This window comes from Diabrotica virgifera, chromosome 3 (assembly GCF_917563875.1).
Source record: "Diabrotica virgifera virgifera chromosome 3, PGI_DIABVI_V3a".
In the NCBI taxonomy this organism is placed as follows: Eukaryota; Metazoa; Arthropoda; class Insecta; order Coleoptera; family Chrysomelidae; genus Diabrotica; species Diabrotica virgifera.
Window position 1 is genome coordinate 194835598 of NC_065445.1, and position 22589 is coordinate 194858186.

The following is a 22589-nucleotide window of genomic DNA, read 5'->3' on the forward strand; positions in this document are numbered from 1 at the left end:
TAAAATTATATCTTTATTAAAAACAAAAAATGGACGAATGATACAGACTTAAGAATTCAATATTAAAAACAACCACATACCCAGTCTATTAAAGGAATGCATGTTATCAAATAAAAACTATGAAAAACCCATAAAAACATCTCTGCTAATCTTATTTTTTTTCTTGTTAATTTTTCCTAACATCACTAATTTGAACTTGATGCAGAAGAGCTTCTTAATAGGTTCTCGTTGTTAAAGGTGCACATCTTAATTAGGTACTAAGAACCTCAGTTATTGAATAAAGAACACAATCATTAGAGAATATCCAAACAGTAATATCGCTATTTCAGAATAATCAAACTAGAAAAATAACTTAACTATAGTACATAATCATAAAATATTTCTTAGGCCATCTAACTACTTTTATCAAAGTATGTACAATCAATTTTATGTTGAAGTTTCTTTTACAAGAAGAATTTACCTTCTAATTTCCAAATTTTGGATTAGAATCTAACTAAAGTAGAAAAGTACCAGCAAAATGACTAGTACATTTTATATAGTCGAAAAGAAGAAGAGATAATACCATTTTATGATATTATCTCATCGGATTTTATTTGACAAGTAACATTGTATATTAGATATCTACTTAGTTTTTAACTACACTTGTTTAAAGAGAACAAGTGGAGTGTACTTTTAAATCAACTTTACCTTTCCTCGCTAGAAGGGGGATTGAAAATAAATACATCTAAAACCCAGATGATGACAAATCTTGCAGTCGGCTAAGATATCCGTAGGATCAAGATCTATAGACCAGGTAATGGCTTATAAATACCTAGCTCATGAGATTCGCATAGGAAAAGATAACCAAACTGTTGAGCTTCTCCGTCGTACAAGACTGACTTGGGCAGCCTTCGGCAAGCTGAACCATATTTTCAAATCGTGTGACATACCAATATGTCTTAAAAGAAAAAATTTTAATCAGTGTGTTTTACCAGTGTTGTCTTACGGAGGGGAAACCTTGACCATGACAATGAGAGCAGTGCAAATATCCGTGTGTCTCAAAGGGCGATGGAGCGTGCTATCATAGGCATTTCACCATGAGACAAGATTCTAAACCGCCAGCTACGACAAAGATCAGCTGTGGCTGATGCAGTAGAGAGAATAGCAACACTGAAATGGAACTGGACAGGTCACGTGGTTAGAATGACAGATAACAGGTGGACAAAGAATATACTGGATACTGCAGTCAATACTCGACGGAAAGATCTAGGGAAAAAGTGAATTGGAAGGAAGAAATATTCATGGCTCTGAAACCTGTGTCAATGGAATGGCTTATCAAAAGATGAATTGTTACAAGTCGTGCAAGATCGAGAAGAATATCAGCAAATTGTCATGGAAGCTCTCAAAGAAGAAAAAGCTACTCTGAAATTTTTGTTATGCCCCACACATGGAAGTATGCGTTACCTGCATGGGAACAGCTATAGAAATACGAGATGGGACCAAAGAAAGAAATGGGTATGATTTAAAAGAAAAAGGAATGAAAATTGAAAACACTCCATAAATTGAAATATTTAGCGCAAAATAAGTAAAAACGCAACACTAGTATCTAAAAGACGATATGAAATTTGAGTCCAATGTTTAAAAATACAGAAAGAAAAAAATCAAGAGAAAGGAGTTCTGATAGCTTTTTCTGATGATTATCTGCTGTTCTCCTCTATATCAGTTTAAATAAACAAAATATAGTAAACTTTATCAGAACTTTTATCTTAAACTTTTTCCAGTATCTTTAAAAAAATTGTCCAAGTAACGTTCTGACTTACGACTTCATAAGTCAAGAAAAATATTGATCGACTTTTTGTTCATCCTTTTGCCAAGGAACTTCAACATCCTATTGCCAAATTAATAATACATTAAAAAATATACATTATATATTATCGTTGTTAATTATTGACAGATTTAAAATCATTTTGTTAGCTGCTGCTACATGAATACTGAATGCATCATGAGGTTTTTTATATAAAAAAATAAAAACTTATGGAACTGACGAAAATTGTGCACAAATGGGTATAAAAAAGTATAAATCGTATAAAAAGGTGTAAAAAGCTAAAGCTAACTTCACAATTATTGAATAATGGAGATTTTTATTGGAACTAACGTCAAAAAATGTTTTAACAATACTATAAAATGGTTTCGTAATAAAACATACACAGTTTTATAGACTAGTAAGGATCTGTTTTTAGGTGGATGTGAGAGGTGGCATTCAGATTTTTGCGGATAAAGTTAGGTGATAACTTCGTTAATAATAATTGATTTATGCTCCTTCTCAAATATGCCCGGAACATTAATAAAAAAAAAATAAAATATTTAAAAATTTCAATAAATTTCGTTTTGTTTCTACTTTTTTTGCTTATAACTTGAAAACCATTCATTTTAGAACGAAGTCGTATAGGAATAAAACAAAGAATAGAACAAAATTTTCTATCAGATGCGATTGGTTAAAAATGTCTTAATTCACCCTTGCTTCAAAATAGCAATAAATATAAAATAAGGGGGCAAAACAAGCCTGTCCTTATTCAATTATTTTCCATCACTTAGGTTACACTTGGAACCTTCCTAATTCGCTTAGAAAATTTTTGTAATGTGCTAAAACAGTACACCAAATTTCATTAAAATTGACTTACTAGATTTTGCATAATAATTTTGCAATCTAACCTTTTTTGAAAAAATTAAGTTTTTTTAAAATCTTGCACAACAAAAACTAGAACATACAAAGATTTGTCAATTTTTTTACATATAAAGAAGTACTCCACCTATCTAATGCACGTTACAGAATTGAAATCGGATTATTTAAACAGCCTCAGCAATGTTTTAAAGTTATAAACAATTTTTTGGCTTATAAACAAATTAGTGCTGTGGCCAGGAGGGGGTGCTACGGGCTCCTTTATTTCGATGGACATACCCAAGTTTTTTTATGTATTTTGACCCGTATAACACGATTTTTTTGGGTAACAGTTGATCCGGATGTCGATAAGATTGTTATAAACAAACTTGAGGAATTACATAACATCGATTTTTCGCAAAATAAAACATTTTTTTTTTGTATTTCTTGGGTAATTCTAAGCAAAAAATGTTTTTACAAGTTTTTTCGTAGGATGCATAGTTTTCGAGATAAACGCGGTGGAACTTAAAAAAATCGAAAAATTGCAATTTTTGAACGCGAATAACGTTTGATTAAAAAATAAAATAGCAATTCTGCTGAAAGCATTTGAAAGTTTAAGTCAAATTATACCGGTTTTAATTATTTGCATTGCTAAAAATTAATTTTTTTTATTATTAAACAAAACTATTTGTTTATAAGCCAAAAATTGTTTATAAATTTAAAACATTGCTGAGGCCCCTTAAATAATCCGATTTTAATTCTGTAAAGTGTATTAGATAGGTAGAGCACCTCTATATGTAAAAAAATTAGCCAACTTCTAAATGGTCTACTTTTTGTTCAGAAAGATTTTAAACAATTTGAACTTTTTTAAAAACATTTAGATTGCAAATTTATTATGCAAAATTTATTAGGTCGATTTTATTGAAATTTGGTACACGATTTAAGTATGTTACAAAGAATTTCCTAAGCGAATTACTAAGGTTCTAAGTGCCACCAAAGTGGTTAAACAATATTGAATAACAACAGACTTATTTTGCCCCCTTATTTTGTATTTATTGCTATATTGCAGAAAAGGTAATACCCTAAGACATTTTTTACCAGTCGTATATCATACAAAATTCAATTATCTTTATTTTATTTCTCTACGACTTTGTTCCAAAACGAATCGTTTTAAAGTTATAAGCAAAGGAAGCAGAAAAAATCCATGTTTTTCGAAATTTTTAAATATTTTAATTTTTTTATTAATGTTCCGGGCATATTTGAGAAGAAGCAAAGTCAATTATTATTACTGAAGGTGTCACCTAACTTTATCTTCAAAAATCCGAATGCCACCTCTCACATCCAAAAATAGACGTTTTTTCGAAGATCCTTACTGGGTCTATTAAGACATACGAATTTTTTTATCTTTTAAAAATTTTGAAGACTAAAACAATCAATTGACCAAGTCATTTTCGTTAAACCAAATAAAATGTAATAATAGTATGCTTGTCTAATTAGTAGTAGTAAAACTTTATAATGCAATATATATGTTACCGTTATAACCCGATTTCAGTTAAAACCCGAATTTACTAGGAAACACTAGTTTTAACTATGCGCTTTAGACAATTCAAGTTTTAACTAGTCAAAACTAGATTTGACTGCTACATTCAGTTAAAACTAGAAATCCCGAACGGATTTTATTTACTGAGTCTATCTGAGTACAGATCTGAGAAATTCTGTCTAAATTAATGAAATTAATATTGATATGACACTAGACAGAAACATTAGGGGATGGGTACGGCTGCACCTACATTGGATCAATATTTCTCCGATCCGATTCGACTTCGGATTGAAAATAAACTCAACCCTAACAACACAAATCATTCCAGGAATGTACTATCAAAGTTCTATTAATGTTTGAATGTCCTGGACATTCAAGGAACATTCGGTGAACATCTGATTAAATTATTGGTGGAATGCTACCACAAGACAGTCTATGAACATACTACCAATGTCCTATATTTTAAGTGAGGCCATTTACTATTCAATTTGCGTTCATTTTCAAATTTGCCGCGCGTGTTCTATGTTAGGGTCGCGTGCCGCGTGGTCATCACATTTTCACATTTCATGATAACCTAAAAATTTATGATTGGATGTAAAATGGAAATTAGAATTATATAGTGGCTTTTTTTGCTGTTCTGTATGTTAGTTTTGTTCTGGCTGGATCTCTTTTGTTTAAACAATTATGTAGTATTATAAAATCCGTTTTCAATTTTATTTATTCTTTATGAAACGAATTATTTATGCATATTATTACCTGTAAATAGTACCTATTTCTTTTGATGTTTAATTGTAAAGAATAGAAAAATTACCATCCATTTTAATTTTTTTTAGACTCAGCTGAAAGTGGCCTACAAAAAAAAACAGGAAGGAAACGTATAGCCTTGTGGCTATGAAAGGCAAAAGAAAGATATATGTAAAAAGTGTATTGGCTAGTTGGAAGAAAATCCACATTGTCGATGCATAATAAGTGATTACTTTATAAACAAATATTAAGACCTGTATGGACTTATGGATGCCCACTATGGGGGTGTACTTACTAGAACAAGTAACATAAAAATGATACAAAGATTCCAGAACAAAATACTGAGAAATATTGTAGATGCTCCTTGGTATGTGACAAACAGTGATCTCCATAAGGACCTAGAAATGGAACCTGGATGTAATCATCAAGAAGATGGCAGAAAGTCACGAGCAACAACTTCATAAGTACGAGAATATTGTGGAAATCCAGCTTCTCGATACTGCTGGGCAAACTAGAAGATTGAAGAGGACAAAGCCTTTTGAACTAGTTTGAGTGATAGGTGATAGTGAAAAGCAGAGCATAGTGCTTGTGTACCTGTGTATGTTAGAATAGTGCACGATCGTGTTTGATTAGATAAGAGACGCTATGAGGTAAGCTCTTCATTATAAGGAACAGTAGTAATTTAGGTTAAATTAAAATTGCTCATTGATAAGTTATGACCAGATTGTAATTGCAATGTACAATTCAATACAATGAATCATCATCGTAGTGATGATTATGGAAAAAAATATATGACAAGATTTTGTGCAATAAAAATGTTTACTTATATTTATCAAGGATGTATTATTTGGTATGGCCACATATACTTCTGGTATATCCTCGGTGATGTGACAATAGGGCTTTTCATTCACAGTCATTTGTTTCGAGCTTCTGTCATGTGTCACATAATGTTAATATATCTACGTCATACGTTATTGTTATATACCAATGATAGAAACCAAAGACGTATGACGTAGATATAATAATATTATGTGACACATGACAGAAGCTCGAAACAAATGACAATCGATGAAAAGCCCTATACCTCCTATCTGCTTTTTCATGAATTTTGTAGGAGACGAAAAACCATTTTTACGGTCATCTCCTGTTTTTTCATGTAAATTTTGACATGTTTTGAAGTAAATAGATAGTTGAATTTACTACAAAACATGTCAAAAAATATCATATGAAAACAGGAGGTGACTGTAAAAAAGCTTTTAGTTTCTCTTACAAAACTCATGAAAAACAAATCGGAGGTAGTATGTCACATCAGCGACTATATCCAGGGACTGTCTAAAAAATATACTGTGAATGTCCAAAGAACATTCGTAGACATTCATGGAATGTTCCAACAAGACATTCAAGGAATGTTTAAAATGTTGACACAGGACTTTCCTTGGAATTTAGGGGACGTTCTTGTGCTTTTGAGGACATTCCACGAATGTTTTCAATGTCCTGTGTGTACATTCTAGGAACATACATGGAATGTTTAGTGTTATTAGGGAAGGTATTAAAGCGCAGTGCCTACACTGTAGTGAGAAGACCGATCCGATATCGGCCGACGTCGAAGTGAGTAGCTTCTCCTATCAATCGCCCGATATCGGATCGGGCTTCTCACTGCAGTGTAGGCACACTGCGCTTTAATACTTGAGTTTGTTTCACGTCGGATCGGATCGGAGAAATACGGATCCAATGTAGGTGTAGTCTAATTAGGCAAACAGACTCTAAATGATACCGATGATATATATGTTTAGCTTAATCCTTTCAGCTCCGCTTTAATATTTCCCTCCTCATCTCCTGTGCCGGCAGAAATAATTTCGTTTGAATACGTACGTGCCATAGACGCGCGTACGCGTTCACGACATAGTCATATTTGGACGCGCATACGCGTCACCGGAGCTGAAAGAGTTAAATGTAGTCCAAAATGTTTTGGATGCTATAATTTTTGACTGAAGTTCCAACAAAAATCTATTTTGCCTGTTACATCTAAACATTTATATTAATTTCTTTAAATGCACCATATCATACCGATTTCGATTTTTTTGATCGTTTTAGCAGCCTATTCGGTAAAATGCAGTCATACAAAACATTGACACACAATTTCTAGTCCAGTTTTCAGTATATTATTGTCGAAGTTATAACACTGACCGGGTTTTTTTACACCATGCTTGGGGTTTAAGGGACTCACTGTAGTTGGAGTACTAGAACGATATTTGGTACGTCACAAACAACAATTGACTCGTTTTTAGGCAATATTCGCATAGGAAATGCACATTTCCAGTTTCCGTAAGACTATTCCAGTTTTTTGGTGTACAGGTCTATTCTGTAACTACAAATAGAATAGAAATGAGTCAAATCGAATAGAGGTCAGCAAGTCGGATCGGAATTTGAAGAAATACTATGGGAACGTTTGCCTTGGGTAGAAGTTGATTTCGACTAGACAAGCCTTGTCGAGATCACATTTCGACATCGTAGTTGGTCTTGACGCTTGCGCATTAGCACTACTATTGTTGTTTTGACGTTTATTTGTTAAATTAGTGAGCGATTTTAGTCTGTGTTGTTATTTATTTAGATACAGTTGAGTCCGGGAATCTTTACCCGTGCGTCATCATTTAAAGCATACGGAATAAGTCGATGATAAGTCGGAAATTGAAATTTACTAAACGCAACAGCAGCAAGTGACAGTAAGTGACTTGCTGTTGCGTTTAGTAAATTCCAATTTCCGACTTATCATCGACTTATTTCGTATGTTTTAAATGATGACGCACGGGTAAAGATTCCCGGACTCAACTGTAAGTGTATATTTAATTTTATATACTAATAATTATACAGCATCATGGTTAATAGAAATCATTAAACATTTTTAAAAATTGCTGCTCTAATTAATTTACTGGTAGAATATGTAGATTTGAACGTCTCTAGTGTGTTTCAAACGTAAGCCAACATTTTTCTTAGTGAAAAAACTCCCTTTTTACCGTGCAATAATATTTTATGTTCAGAGATAAAGTACACTACGTCATTTAAATGCTCAGCAGATGATTTTTTTGGTGTTCTTGTTCCCAGTTGGTGTTCCACTTGCCATTTTTTATTCTTTGTTGTGTTGAATTTGTCCAACTTAACCAAAACAAACCAAAAGTTCTTCTTTTTTTTGACGAATTCTTCGCACAGAATACTTATTTTACTTTGCATTGCGGTGTTGACACTTCCTCCTGAGCGCGTCAAATAGAAGTTGGCGTTTTCGATTTACACTGATTACGATGTGAGTTACGAAATGCTAATTCAAACACGAAAACAACGAAAACATAGATATCAAACATTCCGATTTCGGGTACTTACGATTCGACTTGGTCATTTCTATACGATTTGTTAAAAGTTACAGAATATGGCTGGCTGATAAAGTCTTGGCTTAAGTTTGTTATTTCTCATTCAAAAATATACTCTTTGGTGATTCGTTAATATATTTTTTAATTGTTTTATATACGTCTTTTTTGTAAGTTTTGTCCTCAGTTACAAGGTCTCATCAAAAGCTGCAATATTATGGGAAAATGTTTGCATGTCTAGCACATTCCTATTACAGTGAGAGAAGGTTTATATTTTATGCAAGAAAAAATTGCATATACTGAAAATTGGCTAACATGTTCCAGTTTAATTAAACAATATCAACACTAAAGTGATTACACTAGCTAAAGCTGCTGGGAGATTCTTCGTAACTGAATTTAACCATATTATTCCTGGATAGTTAGGATTGGGCTCTGAGACTTCTACAAAATAAAAAAATATGTTAGTAGAGGAAAAGGATTTTCAATAATTTTAATAGCTATCACAGATGAGGAGCAACTTAGCAAAACGGATTAAATCCAAAATACAAATAATATGATTTTGAGTTATCGACAAAAAACTAATTGAATTAAACCTAATTAAAAGTAAATATTCTATTGACTATAGAAATTTATTAACAACATTATTTTTGACAGTAAGTTGGAGTTTTGTGTTCAATTTCGAAGTTTTAAATTTTTAAAGCTTTCATTTTCTTGGATTTATCTCAGTTTGCTTAAACCACGTGTAGATATAATATAGCATTTTTCTCCATATTAATGGATTTATTTCGTTTTTCTGAACCGTTCGTTGGATTTATGTCTTTTTGCCAAATAAGTAAATACCTAAATGTTTAAATAACACACCAGTTTACGATGACACTATTAATATATAAAATAAAGCTCCTCAAATATGTAGACCTATATTATTTTCTAGACAATCCCATTCCATTTCAATTTTATCACCTTCATTATCAATATCATCTCGGTTTTTTAGATTGTCCTTATACCATTTAAGGTCTTCTTCTTCTTCCCAATAAATATTTTTTAAGGATTTATTGCCGTTTGGTTAAACATAATGGATTTACGTCAGTTTGCTTGGTCTCAAAATGGGTTTTAATGCATTTTTGTTTAGTTTTAAATAATTCGTGGAGCAATATAATATATTGGATTTAAAGCAAATTGCCTGAAATGAATAGTTCACAATGTAGATTGAACTAAACCAAGTAAACCTACTTTGTACTATTTACTTAAAAAATGTCTAAAACTGGATTTATTGCTTTTCGCTCAGTTGCTCCTCACAGATGAGATGGAATAATAAAATTGTGCAAAAAGAAAATTATGTGAGATTAATAACAAAATATAATATTCATTGTAATATACAGGATGTCCAGAAACTCTCCCGACAAATGAAGACCGGAGATTCCTCATATAATTTTAAGATAATTTAACCCATTTGATCTAGTCTGAAAATGCTTCCTAAGGTAGCTGGAGCTCTTATGGCGTCTTGTAATTCATTTTTTTTTAAATAGCTCCAGAACGCTTCTATTTAAAGAAACGAAAACTGATACGTTTATTTATCTTCCAGAGATAAATCAACACTATCAATTGCGAATTTCTAGTACCGGTCTCATAGGCGTCCGTTTTGGGTAGGACAACGGTTATTTTATCGCATGCCTTTTTTGTCTTTAACTTTAAAGTATTTTTGACACTGTATTATTAAATTCTGAAGCATTCTAGTAGTAATAGTCGGAGAGATAGAAGCGGATTTTGTGCGTGATAAGTAATATGGAAAAACTATACGGGGATATGTTGAATTAGTTGTGTACATGACTTTCACCAACGGCCGGAAACCAGAGTTGTGGCCGAGGGTAGTTATAAGGGGTCAAAGTCGCGGATTTTATTATTTTTTTTTATGACGCTCATGATCAAGATAGTGCACCAAAATTTGGGAATAAGTAGTTTATGACGTAACTAAGTAAAATCTGTAGGGGCGGAACGCTGCGTAGCCGACAAAGGGGTGGGGGTAGGGGTGAATATAAAAAATATAAAGGGATTTTTGCGACGTTCGTGATTGAGATAGTGGACCAAAATTTGGGAATAAGTAGATCATGATATTACTAAGTAAAATGCCCAGAGCCGGAAACCAGAGTTGGGGATGAGGGTAGTTATAAGGGGTCAAAGTCGCCGTTTTTATTATTTTTTTTGTGACGCTCATGATCGAGAGAGTGCACACCAAAATTTGGTAATAAGTAGGTCATGACGTAACTAAGTAAAATCTCCAGGGGTGGCACTCTGCGTGGCCGACAAAGGGGTGGGGCAGGGGTGGATACAAAAAATATAAGGGGTTTTTTGCGACGTTCGTGATTGACAGAGTGCACCAAAATTTGGGAATAAGTAGACCATGACATAACTAAGTAAAATCCTCAGAGCCGGAAACCTGAGTTGGGCATGAGGGTAGTTATAAGGGGTCAAATTCGCCGTTTTTATTAATTTTTTTGTGACGCTCATGATCGAGATAGGGCACCAAAATTTGGGAATAAGTAGGTCATGAGGTAACTAAGTACAATCTCCAGGGGTTGAACGCTGCGTGGCCGATAAAGAAGTGGGTGTAGATGTGAATATAAAAAATATAAGGGGTTTTTTGCGACATGCTAGATTGAGATAGTGCACCAAAATTTGGGAATAAGCAGACCATGACTTAGCTAAGTAAAATCCCCAGAGCCGGAAACCAGATTTGGGGATGAGGGTAGTTTTAAGGGGTCAAAGTCGGAGTGTGTATTATTTTTTTTGTGACCCGGCACAACATTTGTCCCCCACGCAGCGGTCTGCCCCTGGAGATTTTACTTAGTAATGTCATGATCTACTTATTCCCAAATTTTGGTGCACTATCTTGATCACGAACGGCAAAAAACCCCCATATATTTTTATACTCACCCCTGCCTACCACCCCTTTGTACCCCAAGCAGCGTTCCGCCCCTGAAGATTTTACTTAGTTACGTCATAACCTAATTACTCCCAAATTTTGGTGCACTATCTCCATCATGAGCGCCAAAAAAAAAATAATAAAAACCGCGACTTTTACCCCTTATAACTACCCTCGTCCGCCACTCTGGTTTCCGCCTCTGGGGATATTACTTAGTTATGTCATGGTCTACTTATTTGCAAATTTTGGTGCACTATCTCATCACGAACGTCGCAAAAAGCCCCTTACATTTTTTTATATTCACCCCTGCCCCACCCCTTTGTCGACCACGTAGCGTTCCACTTCTGGAGATTTTACTTAGTTACGTCATGACCTACTTATTCCCAAAATTTGGTGCGCTATCTCGATCATGAGCGTCACAAAAAAAAAATAAAAAACGGAACTTTGACCCCTTATAACTACCTTCCTTCCCCACTCTGGTTTCCGGCTCTGGGGATTTTAATTATTTATGTCATGGTCTACTTATACCCAAATTTTGGTGCACTATCTCAATCACGAACGTCGCAAAAAACCCGTTATATTTTTTATATTCACCCCTACCCCCACCCCTTTGTCGGCCACGCAGCGTTGAGCCCCTTGAGATTTTACTTAGGTACGTCATTACCTACTTATTCCCAAATTTTGGTGCACTATCTCGATCATGAGCGTCATAAAAAAAATAATAAAATCCGCGACTTTGACCCCTTATAACTACCCTCGGCCCCAACTCTGGTTTCCGGCCGTTGGTGAAAGTCATGTACACAACTAATTCAATATATCCCCGTATAGTTTTTCCATATTAGTTACTTATCACGCACAAAATCCGCTCCCAGCTCTTAGACTATAAAAGGTACCTATCTTTAAGACTAAGTTTTCAATCTAATAGCACATAAAATAATATTAAAAATATTACTCTACATTGGGGTGACCACATCATAAACTTGAAAAAACGGGACACAGCCAAGGAGCAGTAGCGTAGAATTTTTCTATGGGGAGGGGGGTTGGCTTATTTTTTGTATTATTTGTGAAAGACAAGTTACATTTTCCTACTTTTTTTATATATTTTTCATATGCCCTGGGGGAAAGGGGGTTTAACCCCTAAGTCCCCTCTCCGGGTACGCCACTGCCAAGGAGGGTTTGGGGCGATATCCAAACAGGCAGGATGAAACATGGTCTTTTAGCTAATTTGCGACCTACAAATCCTTTTCAATTTACCTTGGAATATGTAACTTACGTACGATCAAGACTGCGAAACAAACTAAAAAACTCGGCCAAAATATCATGGATCAACAATCCGTCAGAACAAAACAGTTGTTAACTGAACAGCAAATAAAGCAATTTTACAAAAAAGTCAGAGCAATGAAAAATAAGCCCAGCATTAAATCAAGTAAAACAAGAGGACTAAAAAACCAAAAAGGAGAAACCGTATTTGAAGAGAAACAGATCAGCAAAATATGGGAAGAATATTACGAAAAAATGCTATTCACTATGAAGAAGGAAACACACTGCGATGAAGAAATAAGACCGTATAAGATAACGACGAAGTCGAAATTTTCACAGCAGAAGTACAAAAATAAATATTAAAAACTTAGGCAACGAAAATGCAGCAGGAGAAGATGAAAAAGCAGTGGAATTAATAAAATACGGAGGAAGAGAATTACATAAAGAAATAAACCAACTAATACAACAAATTATGGACAAAACTGACTACCAGACGATTGGAACACAGGTATTATAGTAGGTACCTATAATATATGAAAAAAAAGGAGATCGGGAGGAGTGCGAGAATTAAAGAGCAATAACTTTATTAAACACCACATATGTATAACATTCTAGCAAACATACTATACATGAGACTTAAATAATGCGCTGAACGAATATTAGGAGAATACCAGAATGGATTTAGACCAAGGAGGTCGGTAGTTAATTTTACACATACAGTGAAACAAATAATTCAAAAATCTAGAGAATACAACAGAGAAATTCCCCGAATATTCATAGATTTCAAAAGCGCTTTTGATATAATCATCGGACGAAAATGATGGAGGAGCTAGAGAATGTTGGAATTCCAGAAATATTAAGACAAATTATGCTAATATTAAGCCTAAAGAACACCAAAGCAAGGATCAGTTTCAACGAACAACTTCTAAGGAGATAAATGTAAATAAATGAGTGAAATAAGGTGACTCGGTCTCCCCGACACTATTATTTAATCTGATATTGAAAGTAATCATAAGGAGGATAAACTTGTATCCACCTTTAGCTACTTGGGAGTAACAATATGGAAAATCGGAAAAGAGAGAACAGAGGAAAGAATTCTGAAAGGTAGAAAAACATATGGAATGATTAGAAATCTGTTGAGAAACAAGACAAGTATAATATGAACCAATATAATACCTTAATAAGACCTGTTGATACATATGGGATGGAAACAACGACGATTAATAAGAAAGAGGAACATAGCATTCCGAAATTTGAACGAACAATAATGAGAACAATACTGGACCACAATGTATTAAGAGAGGGAGAAATAATAATGAAAACAAATGCCGAAATTGAAGAATTAATTGAAATTAAAGAAAAAAATAAGAGACAAAAAGTCAGATACATAAAATCAACCTAACGCAAATACGGGACATTTAGGCGTCCCGCGAGACTTTTTCGGGACACCGGGACAAATCGTTATAAAACGGGAAAATCCCGTTTTTTCGGGACGTTTGGTCACCCTACTCTACATCCCACCAGATTGAAAACAATGGGAACCTTCTCTGGTTACAGAGTTCTTAGTCTTTTGCTAGCAGTTGCTGCTAGGGCATCCCTGCCATTTCGTTCGTTGCAATCCGTAACTGCACTCCGGGGTTTATCCTGGTTGTGTCAGAGAGAGCAGCATATGTGCCTCCTGATGAAAGACTAATAAGTTTCGAAACCGGTAGAGGTACTTTCTGATTGAACTAGAATATAATGCGGCTGTAGTTTCGTGTTGCAACGAAATTGAAAATGGTTATTCATTTTTAATTATGTTAATGTTTATATTAGTGTATAGAGCATTGACTAACCTTTCGAATGAGCTATCACACGACCTCTATTCTTATTTAAAAAATCATCGATTACGTTATCACGCCCAGATGGATGACGTCACTAGTATGATATATTTAAAAAATATATATAATTTTAAAATAAAATTCGAGCTGTTTCGGGATTTATCTCGAGAGTCGCCCATTCTCGAGAAAATGAATTTATTACAACTCAAACGTCTTCATTGTATAGTAATAGTACATAGTTTAAAAAAGCATTGTAAAAGAACACCATAACAATGTTGATTGATGAAGTTATAACATGCAATGATAATTATTTTTTTACTGACACTATTTTTTCTCAAATTAAATAACTAATCTAATACATAGCTTTATTAAAAAAATAATAAAATAACTAAAAACTTACCTAAAAACAAATATGACAAGCGTAAGGAGCAATCCAGCGGTACTAGTTGAGATGGTAGCAGCGCCAGCGTACCTAGCAGAGCCACAGGCAGGAGGGCAAACGGGGATGATTGTTTCTACATAACAAATAATATTCTAGCTATAGCTACCTACTCACACATAGATGCAACATTCAAATAAAAATAAAAAAAAACAAAGGCTAATAAATAGGTAAAAAAAATTAAAAAGGTCTGGTAATTTAGATGTTAAAAATTGTTTTCGTTTAACATATTTTTATTGCTTATTATGAACAAAGCTCTTTCATTCTCAAACAAAAAATAATTCACAGACCAAGTTACATCTCACTCACTCTTCAATTCTGACCCCCCTGAGGGAGTGTAGTGGTCGACGTGTGTCGTGATTGTTCGTCTCCAAATATCTCTGTCTCTGGTCATTTCTTTTAACTCATTCATAGGTCTTTTGCATATTCCTGTAATGGACCGTGATAGTGTGACGTCAAAACGTCAAAATTTTCCAAACACGTTGTGTATAGGTATACGCTAACGTATACGCAAATAAAAAAGTTAGGTAGAATTAAACGTTATAACAAATATTTTTCTATCAAACAAACACTAAACATATCAAAATAGCGTGTATCAAAATATACAGTCACTGCCCACGCTAAATAGTGACTAGCTTGATGAAGTTTAACTTTTTTATTTGCGTACATTTTAGGTGTACCTAGACACAACGTCTTTGGAAAACTTTTTTTGACGTTTTGACGTCACGACTATCACGGTCCATTTGATCGATCCATTTTGTTGGGGATCGTCCTCGTGATCTTCGACCTTTCCTTGTATAATGGATCTTTCCATGTTTTCTGTGTTTGCTCTCATAACATGTCCAAAGTATTTTAATTGTTGGAGATGGACTCTCTTTTTTTCTTTCCGGATGTCTCAGGGTCCAAAAATTCACATCCGTAGGTCAGTAATGGGAATATTAAGCAGTTGACTTTATTTTTAATGCTCTTTGACAGTACTTCCATATTTCGGTCATTTTTGCGGTAGCAACTTTTGCTAGTTATTTATAATCAAGCAAATAATCGGGCACCCATTGTCTCGCTTTTGGCCCGAATCGCTTTATCTGCTCTGTTAGGATTTCGTCCACCCCAGGTGATTTTCCATTTTTCATAAGGTTCATATTATTTTTGAGCTCTTCGATTATAAATGGGTATAACAAGAGAGTTGCTTACTGTTCCTGAGTTCTTAAAATCTTTGGTGCTTTGCAGCGACGCGACGGTTTGCTTTGCCGTTCAGGAGGAGTTGGTAGGCTATCTTATTTGGCGTTATTTCACATTAGACTAGTAAGGATCTGTTTTAAGATGGATGTGAGAGGTGGCATTCAGATTTTTGCGGATAAAGTTAGGTGATAACTTCGTTAATAATAATTGAGTTATGCTCCTTCTCAAATATGCCCGGCACATTAATAAAAAAAAATAAAATATTTAAAAATTTCAAAAAATTTCGTTTTTTCTACTTTTTTGCTTATAACTTAAAAACTATTCATTTTAGAACAAAGTCGTATAGGAATAAAACAAAGATAATTAAATTTTCTATCAGATGCGAGTGGGTAAAAATGTCTTAATTTATCACCCTTGCTTCAAAATAGCAATAAATATAAAATAAGGGGGCAAAACAAGCCTGTCCTTATTCAATGGTTTTCCATCACTTAGGTTACACTTGGAACCTTCCTAATTCGCTTAGAAAATTTTTGTAATGTGCTAAAACCGTACACCAAATTTCATTAAAATTGACTTACTAGATTTTGCATAATAATTTTGCAATCTAAACTTTTTTTAAAAAATTAAATTTTTTTAAAATCTTGCACAACAAAAACTAGAACATACAAAGGTTTGTCAATTTTTTACATATAAAGAAGTACTCCACCTATCTAATGCACTTTACAGAATTGAAATCGGATTATTTAAGCAGCCTCAGCAATGTTTTAAAATTATAAACAATTTTTTGGCTTATAAACAAATTAGTGCTGTGTTCAGGAGTGGGTGCTACGGGCTCCTTTATTTAGATGGACTTACCCAAGTTTTTTATGTATTTTGACCCGTATAACACGAATTTTTTGGGTAACAGTTGATCCGGATGTAGATAAGATTGTTATAAACAAAGAACTTTTTTAATATAAATAAAACATTTTTTTGTATTTCTTGGGTAATTCTAAGCAAAAAATGTTCTTACAAGTTTTTTCGTAGGATGCATAGTTTTCGAGATAAACGCGGTGGAACTTACAAAAAATCGAGAAATTGCAATTTTTGAACGCGAATAACGTTTGAAAGCATTTGAAAGTTTAAGTCAAATTATACCGGTTTTAATTATTTGCATTGCTAAAAATTAATTTTTTTATTATTAAACAAAGCTATTTGTTTATAAGCCAAAACATTGTTTATAAATTTAAAACATTGCTGAGGTCCCTTAAATAATCCGATTTTAATTCTGTAAAGTGTATTAGATAGGTAGAGCACCTCTTTATACAGTAATCCCTCGTTATCCGCTGACTCATCAACCGCGGTTTCGCTTATCCGCGGTTGCGATATTTGTTGAATCTTTAATGAGAATATTTTATTGTTTTTATATATTTTTTATAATTTGACCAGTCGCATTAAATTACTCATGATACGCCACTGGCGCTTGTTTTTAGTAGTAATACTACGGCAATTAGTTTATAGTTCAGAAGGTTTAAAATACCGGTGAATGTAGACGCTGATCTGTGCGTCTTTATTTTTGTTGATATGACTACAGTATTTCTCATGATCATCTTTCAGTGCGTCACAGTTTTTCGATTTCTTTCTAACGCATTAAATTGTATGTGACAGAAAAAAAGGCACGTCGGTGATTACATTTCGTCGGTGACATTTTTATAACATTTCTTCTAGTTATTCTAGTTGTCGATAGATGGCGCCATAATAAAAAAATATTTTTTTTAATTAGATAATAATATTACAAATATTATCTGTATAATTTATAAGACTATACAAATCAAAGAAAATACCATTTTATAAATGCAAGAAACACATTTGATTTGTTTTTATTCCAAATTGAAAATAAAATGTGACAACTGTCAGATTTAACTAAAATGTCATGTTAAAATAAATGTCATAAATGTGTATTATCACGGACTTACCCTTTTTCCTATCATTTGTTACGCACTGAAAAATGATCATGAAAAGGACAATAACTGCTTATTTTATTGTTTCATTTATATATTATTTACATAATTTCATCATATTTCTTCCTATGTACTAATATACGTATCCAAATTGGGATTATATGTCATATTCTTCTTTGGATTGTGGATCCCTCGCCAACCACGGTTTCACCAACCACACCTTTCTCTTCGGAACGTAACCCCCGCGGTTGAAGAGGGGATTACTGTACCTATGTAAAAAAAAATAGCCAACTTCTAAATGGTCTACTTTTTATTCAGAAAGATTTTAAAAAATTTGAACTTTTTTAAAAACATCTAGATATCAAATTTATTATGCAAAATTTATTAGGTCGATTTTAATGAAATTTGATACACGATTTAAGTATATTACAAAGAATTTCCTAAGCGAATTACTAAGGTTCTAAGTGCCACCAAAGTGGTTAAAAAATATTGAATAACAACAGACTTATTTTGCCCCCTTATTTTGTATTTATTGCTATATTGCAGAAAAGGTAATACCTTAAGTCATTTCTGACCAGTCGTATATCATACAAAATTCAATTATTTTTATTTTATTTCTCTACGACTTTGTTCCAAAACGAATCGTTTTAAAGTTATAAGCAAAGAAAGCAGAAAAAAATCGATGTTTTTCGAAATTTTTAAATATTTTAATTTTTTTATTAATGTTCCGGGAATATTTGAGAAGGAGCATAAGTCAATTATTATTACTGAAGGTGTCACCTAACTTTATCTGCAAAAATCTGAATGCCACCTCTCACATCCAAAAATAGACGTTTTTTCGCAGATCCTTACTGGTCTACATGGCTTTTTCATCTCTGTGGGATCACCGTTAAGTTTTTTAATCATATTCCAAGCGTGCTTACTGCTGTTCGCCATATTAATTTTACTGTATGTCTCGCTCCAGCGTTTTTGTTTTGAGGCGCTCAGTATCTGCTACAATCTCTCCCCTATCTCTGCTGTAATTTCGCTAATGGGTCTTTACCATCTATTCCAAGACACACCAAGACACAAAAATGACAAATTGGAATCTAGTGACCTTTTCCAAATATAATATATATAGTTTAGGTATTCACCCATGTAAGATAAGCACGATCTGAATTTAAAATATGGTTTTTTGCCATATTATGCAGTAATAGGCCAGAATCCTGCGTACCAAAAAAAAGTTTATTAATAGCAAACTGAAAATTTGTTATTAGCTTGACGGTGTCTAGTCGGACAAACTTTGATGTACGGGAAATTGGAACAGGGGAAGTTTTAATAGGGAACTTGCACTAAAATTTTTTTGGCATAAAATTGGTAATTTATGTTTTAAAATGTTATATTCAAAATATTACGTCTTAACAATGAATAGTGTACGTGCAACATATGGTCAAAGTTCCGCGCCTAAAACTTCCGTTTCAAACAACTTCAAAAGCGAGAGCTGGGCTCTGACGTCACAGGCCACTCTTATCGTTTCCCCGTTCGGGGTGAGCTATTGCATTTAATGCAGTTTGCCCATAGATAAATAATATAGTTGAAATATCTTGTTTTACTCTGTGACAAAATGATTTTTTCTGTGACAGGCAAAATATTAACATTTTATCTCTGTTGACATGTATCAAAAAGTTCTTTTTTATGAAATTACTTTTGTTGTTTCTTGTGTTGAAGAACAAAGAAGAAACAAGTAACTTAAAAATAAACAAAACTTTTAGTAATAAAAGTAAGAGTAACTAAAAAGTATTGGTGATACTATAGTATGCGGTCTACAGTCGGGTTTCTACTATAGCTTGCGGTCTAACGAGGGATGCGGTGTAAGTATAAGCTGAGATGATAAAGATATTAACTTGTAAAATTATAATAATAATTCTTCTTATTTATGCGTATTATTAACTTTGTAAAGAAGGATTTTGTTGGCTATGTACACGTTCTATCGGTACGTCTGCTAATCACCATAATCTTTTCTCAGAAGGCTTTGAACACAATAATGAAAGGCTCCAGTAGGTACTAATAAATATTATAATAAAATATAATCTTTATTATAATGCAAAGTACACCGTAATATTTTCCAGGATATACGAAATCCTTCGATTAGAGGTAGGTAGATCAAACCCACGGGGTAAACCGTATACTATAATATAATGGTACCAAACTATTGTTATAAACGGTTTAAACATGCTTATTAATAACTCTTACTTATTTGCCTTGACACCTCGCATTTCTTCAATAGAATAGCTTTCACTACTTTTTATAAAAGTTGCCACCATGAAGACATCAACGGTAGGTAAGTTAGTCAGATTGACCTTTTGAAAAACCCTCGTTCGTCATATTATGCGTTTTAAACTCTTTACAAAGTAGCACTCAACTTTATCAATTTCAGCTTAAAACTAAGCTGATTGGGGAACTACTTATTACAATATATAAGATGAACATAAATAATACCTAGGAATTTTCCATTAAAGACGATTAAAATGTAATATACCCGTTATACCTACCCTAATCGCGTTGTTTCCGACTGCTAGGCCCGGTTGACCGTGGCCCGTGACGTCGAACCAATAGAAGGACGTTCAAGAGCCTCCTAAGATATTTGAATTTTATAGCATTTTCAAAGCGTCGTAATTAGCGTACGGGTTAAAAATATTTGTTTTTTTCGCATGCAAGCGTTTTAAGATCATGTTACCTTATGTTTTTTAATATCATTTTAATATTTAAAAATTTATGCAAGTTCCCTATTGTGGAACAGGTTACACATTTCGAACGTCAGACTACGAAAACGTCCCATGTATTTTGTAGGACAGAACTTCCATTTGATTTGTTACCCTTTCATTAAATTAAACTGTCATGCAAAAATCAGACTGCTATTTATCACCAAGACAATTCCTGTCTTTTGACATGTTCTACGCGTCGGACTTATTAAAATGCCCAAGATATTTCTTGAACAAACATTTTTTCATATATTATATAGAGTTTGCTTTTGAATAAACTTAAAAACAACCTGCTAGTTTTCAAAATCATAAACCTGTCAGGGCACGTTTAACACTTCCCCTGTTCCCATGCATTAAAGTTTGTACGACTAGACATCCAAATTTTCAGCTTGCAACTTTTTTTTATGGTACGCGGGATCTAGGCAAATAAATTAACGTTTAACGATTATCAAATTACGATTAACGAAATGGTAGGGGAGCCCAAGCGGGGATTCTTGCAGTTACTCGAGCGCGTCAGAAATGTACCCCTACCACATATGGACTATTAATACAGGGGAGTACGTTAAGGGGGGTCCGAAAAAAATCTATCCTTGGAAAAAGTCGAAATCGTCAGGTTAAAATAAGGTAAGAGAACAGTGTAGGTATATTTAAAAAATTCTGACGATTTGAGCGGGGCGGAAATGGGTGAGTCACAAGTTTCACAAAAAAGCGAATATTTCACGAAATGGACGTCAGATCGAAAAACTGAAAAATACGTGTTCAATATTTAAATAGGAGCCCCCATTTTTTATTGCAGATTTGAATTCCCTACGTAAAAAAAGTCACTTTTATTCAAGACATTTTTTGGGATTACGGATAGATAGCGCTATAATCGGAAAAAACGATTGTTGGAAACGGAAAATTAAAAAATGGAAAGTCTCTTCTAAAATTGAAAATTTAACTTAACCTTTTTGGTTTTAGGACCTAATCTTCACAACCCAATAGGTCCCCATAACGCTCGAGTAACTGCAAATTTAGCATACTTGCCTCCCCTACTAAAATCAAATACACCAACAAAGTGATTTTGAGGTAGGTAAAATTCGCTCTTCATAAATTTTTGCAAGACAAATGTAATTTGATACAGTCTAGAGTCTAGAACAACCATGCTGTTTTTAGTTGACATTATCTTTTCCTGGATATATATTTTAATTACAATCATCAACAAAGCATTCCACATACGTATCACTTACATTTCTACTACATTCACATAGTATTTTTGGCATTAAAAATGACATATCTTACCAAAGAGTTCAACTCTTCCATCAGCCGATCCCAGCTTATTAGCTGCCTTGCAGACATATGGTCCATATTGCCTCTTTTCTATTGTTATAACCCTTAGGGTTGTGTCTGTAAATTCATCAGCGACTGCGAAGTGTGATATTTTGTAATGCTGATTATTCGATAATGTAATATCGTCTTTTTCCCATGTTATAGCTGGTGGTGGGTAAGCTTCCACGTGGCACTCCAGGTCCATGTCGAACTGAAGGGCTTGGCCCAGACGAGGTCTTGGAACGACCACCACCGGAGCAAACTCCACTTCAACGGCAATATTTCCTAAAACAAAAAAATGTTAAGCGTTGGTTGCAAGTTTAATTTAAAATCAGTTTGAGTTTTCAAGTGGTTTTCAAATCTTCAAGGGTTTTAAAGAAACTATTAAGCAAACTAAAAATAAAAGGAATATGTCTTAAATAACTTTCACTTTTCCTAAACGATTATTATGTAAAAATACATTTGTAATATAGTCCAGGAACCGAAGCTTTTCACCTCGAAATTTTTACAGAATGGATCGATTTGCTTGAAAATTTGAGAAAGGTAGTGAATAGTCCAAGGATCAATATCTATATGATGCCGAAAGGCGCTGTTACCATGGGGATGGTTGCCACCCCATCTCGCGGGTGAAAATTTTTGAAGTTATACTTCTTTACGCGCGATATGAGGGTGAATTTATATATGTTAAAACCTACGATCCC

The 22589-nt window shown here is 33.6% G+C and overlaps 1 protein-coding gene across 1 annotated transcript in view; it reads right to left on the reverse strand.

Moving 5' to 3' along the window:
- LOC114324345 (lachesin) overlaps positions 1-22589 on the reverse strand; it is a 200074-nt gene continuing 177485 nt past the window's right edge. Inside the window, exons 5-7 of the mRNA XM_050647110.1 lie at positions 21862-22173; positions 14682-14796; positions 1-8722 (exon numbers count right to left, since the gene is read on the reverse strand). Coding sequence (XP_050503067.1) covers positions 8701-8722; positions 14682-14796; positions 21862-22173 — 449 coding nt within the window. The 3' untranslated portion in view covers positions 1-8700. The remainder of the gene's footprint in view (positions 8723-14681; positions 14797-21861; positions 22174-22589) is intronic.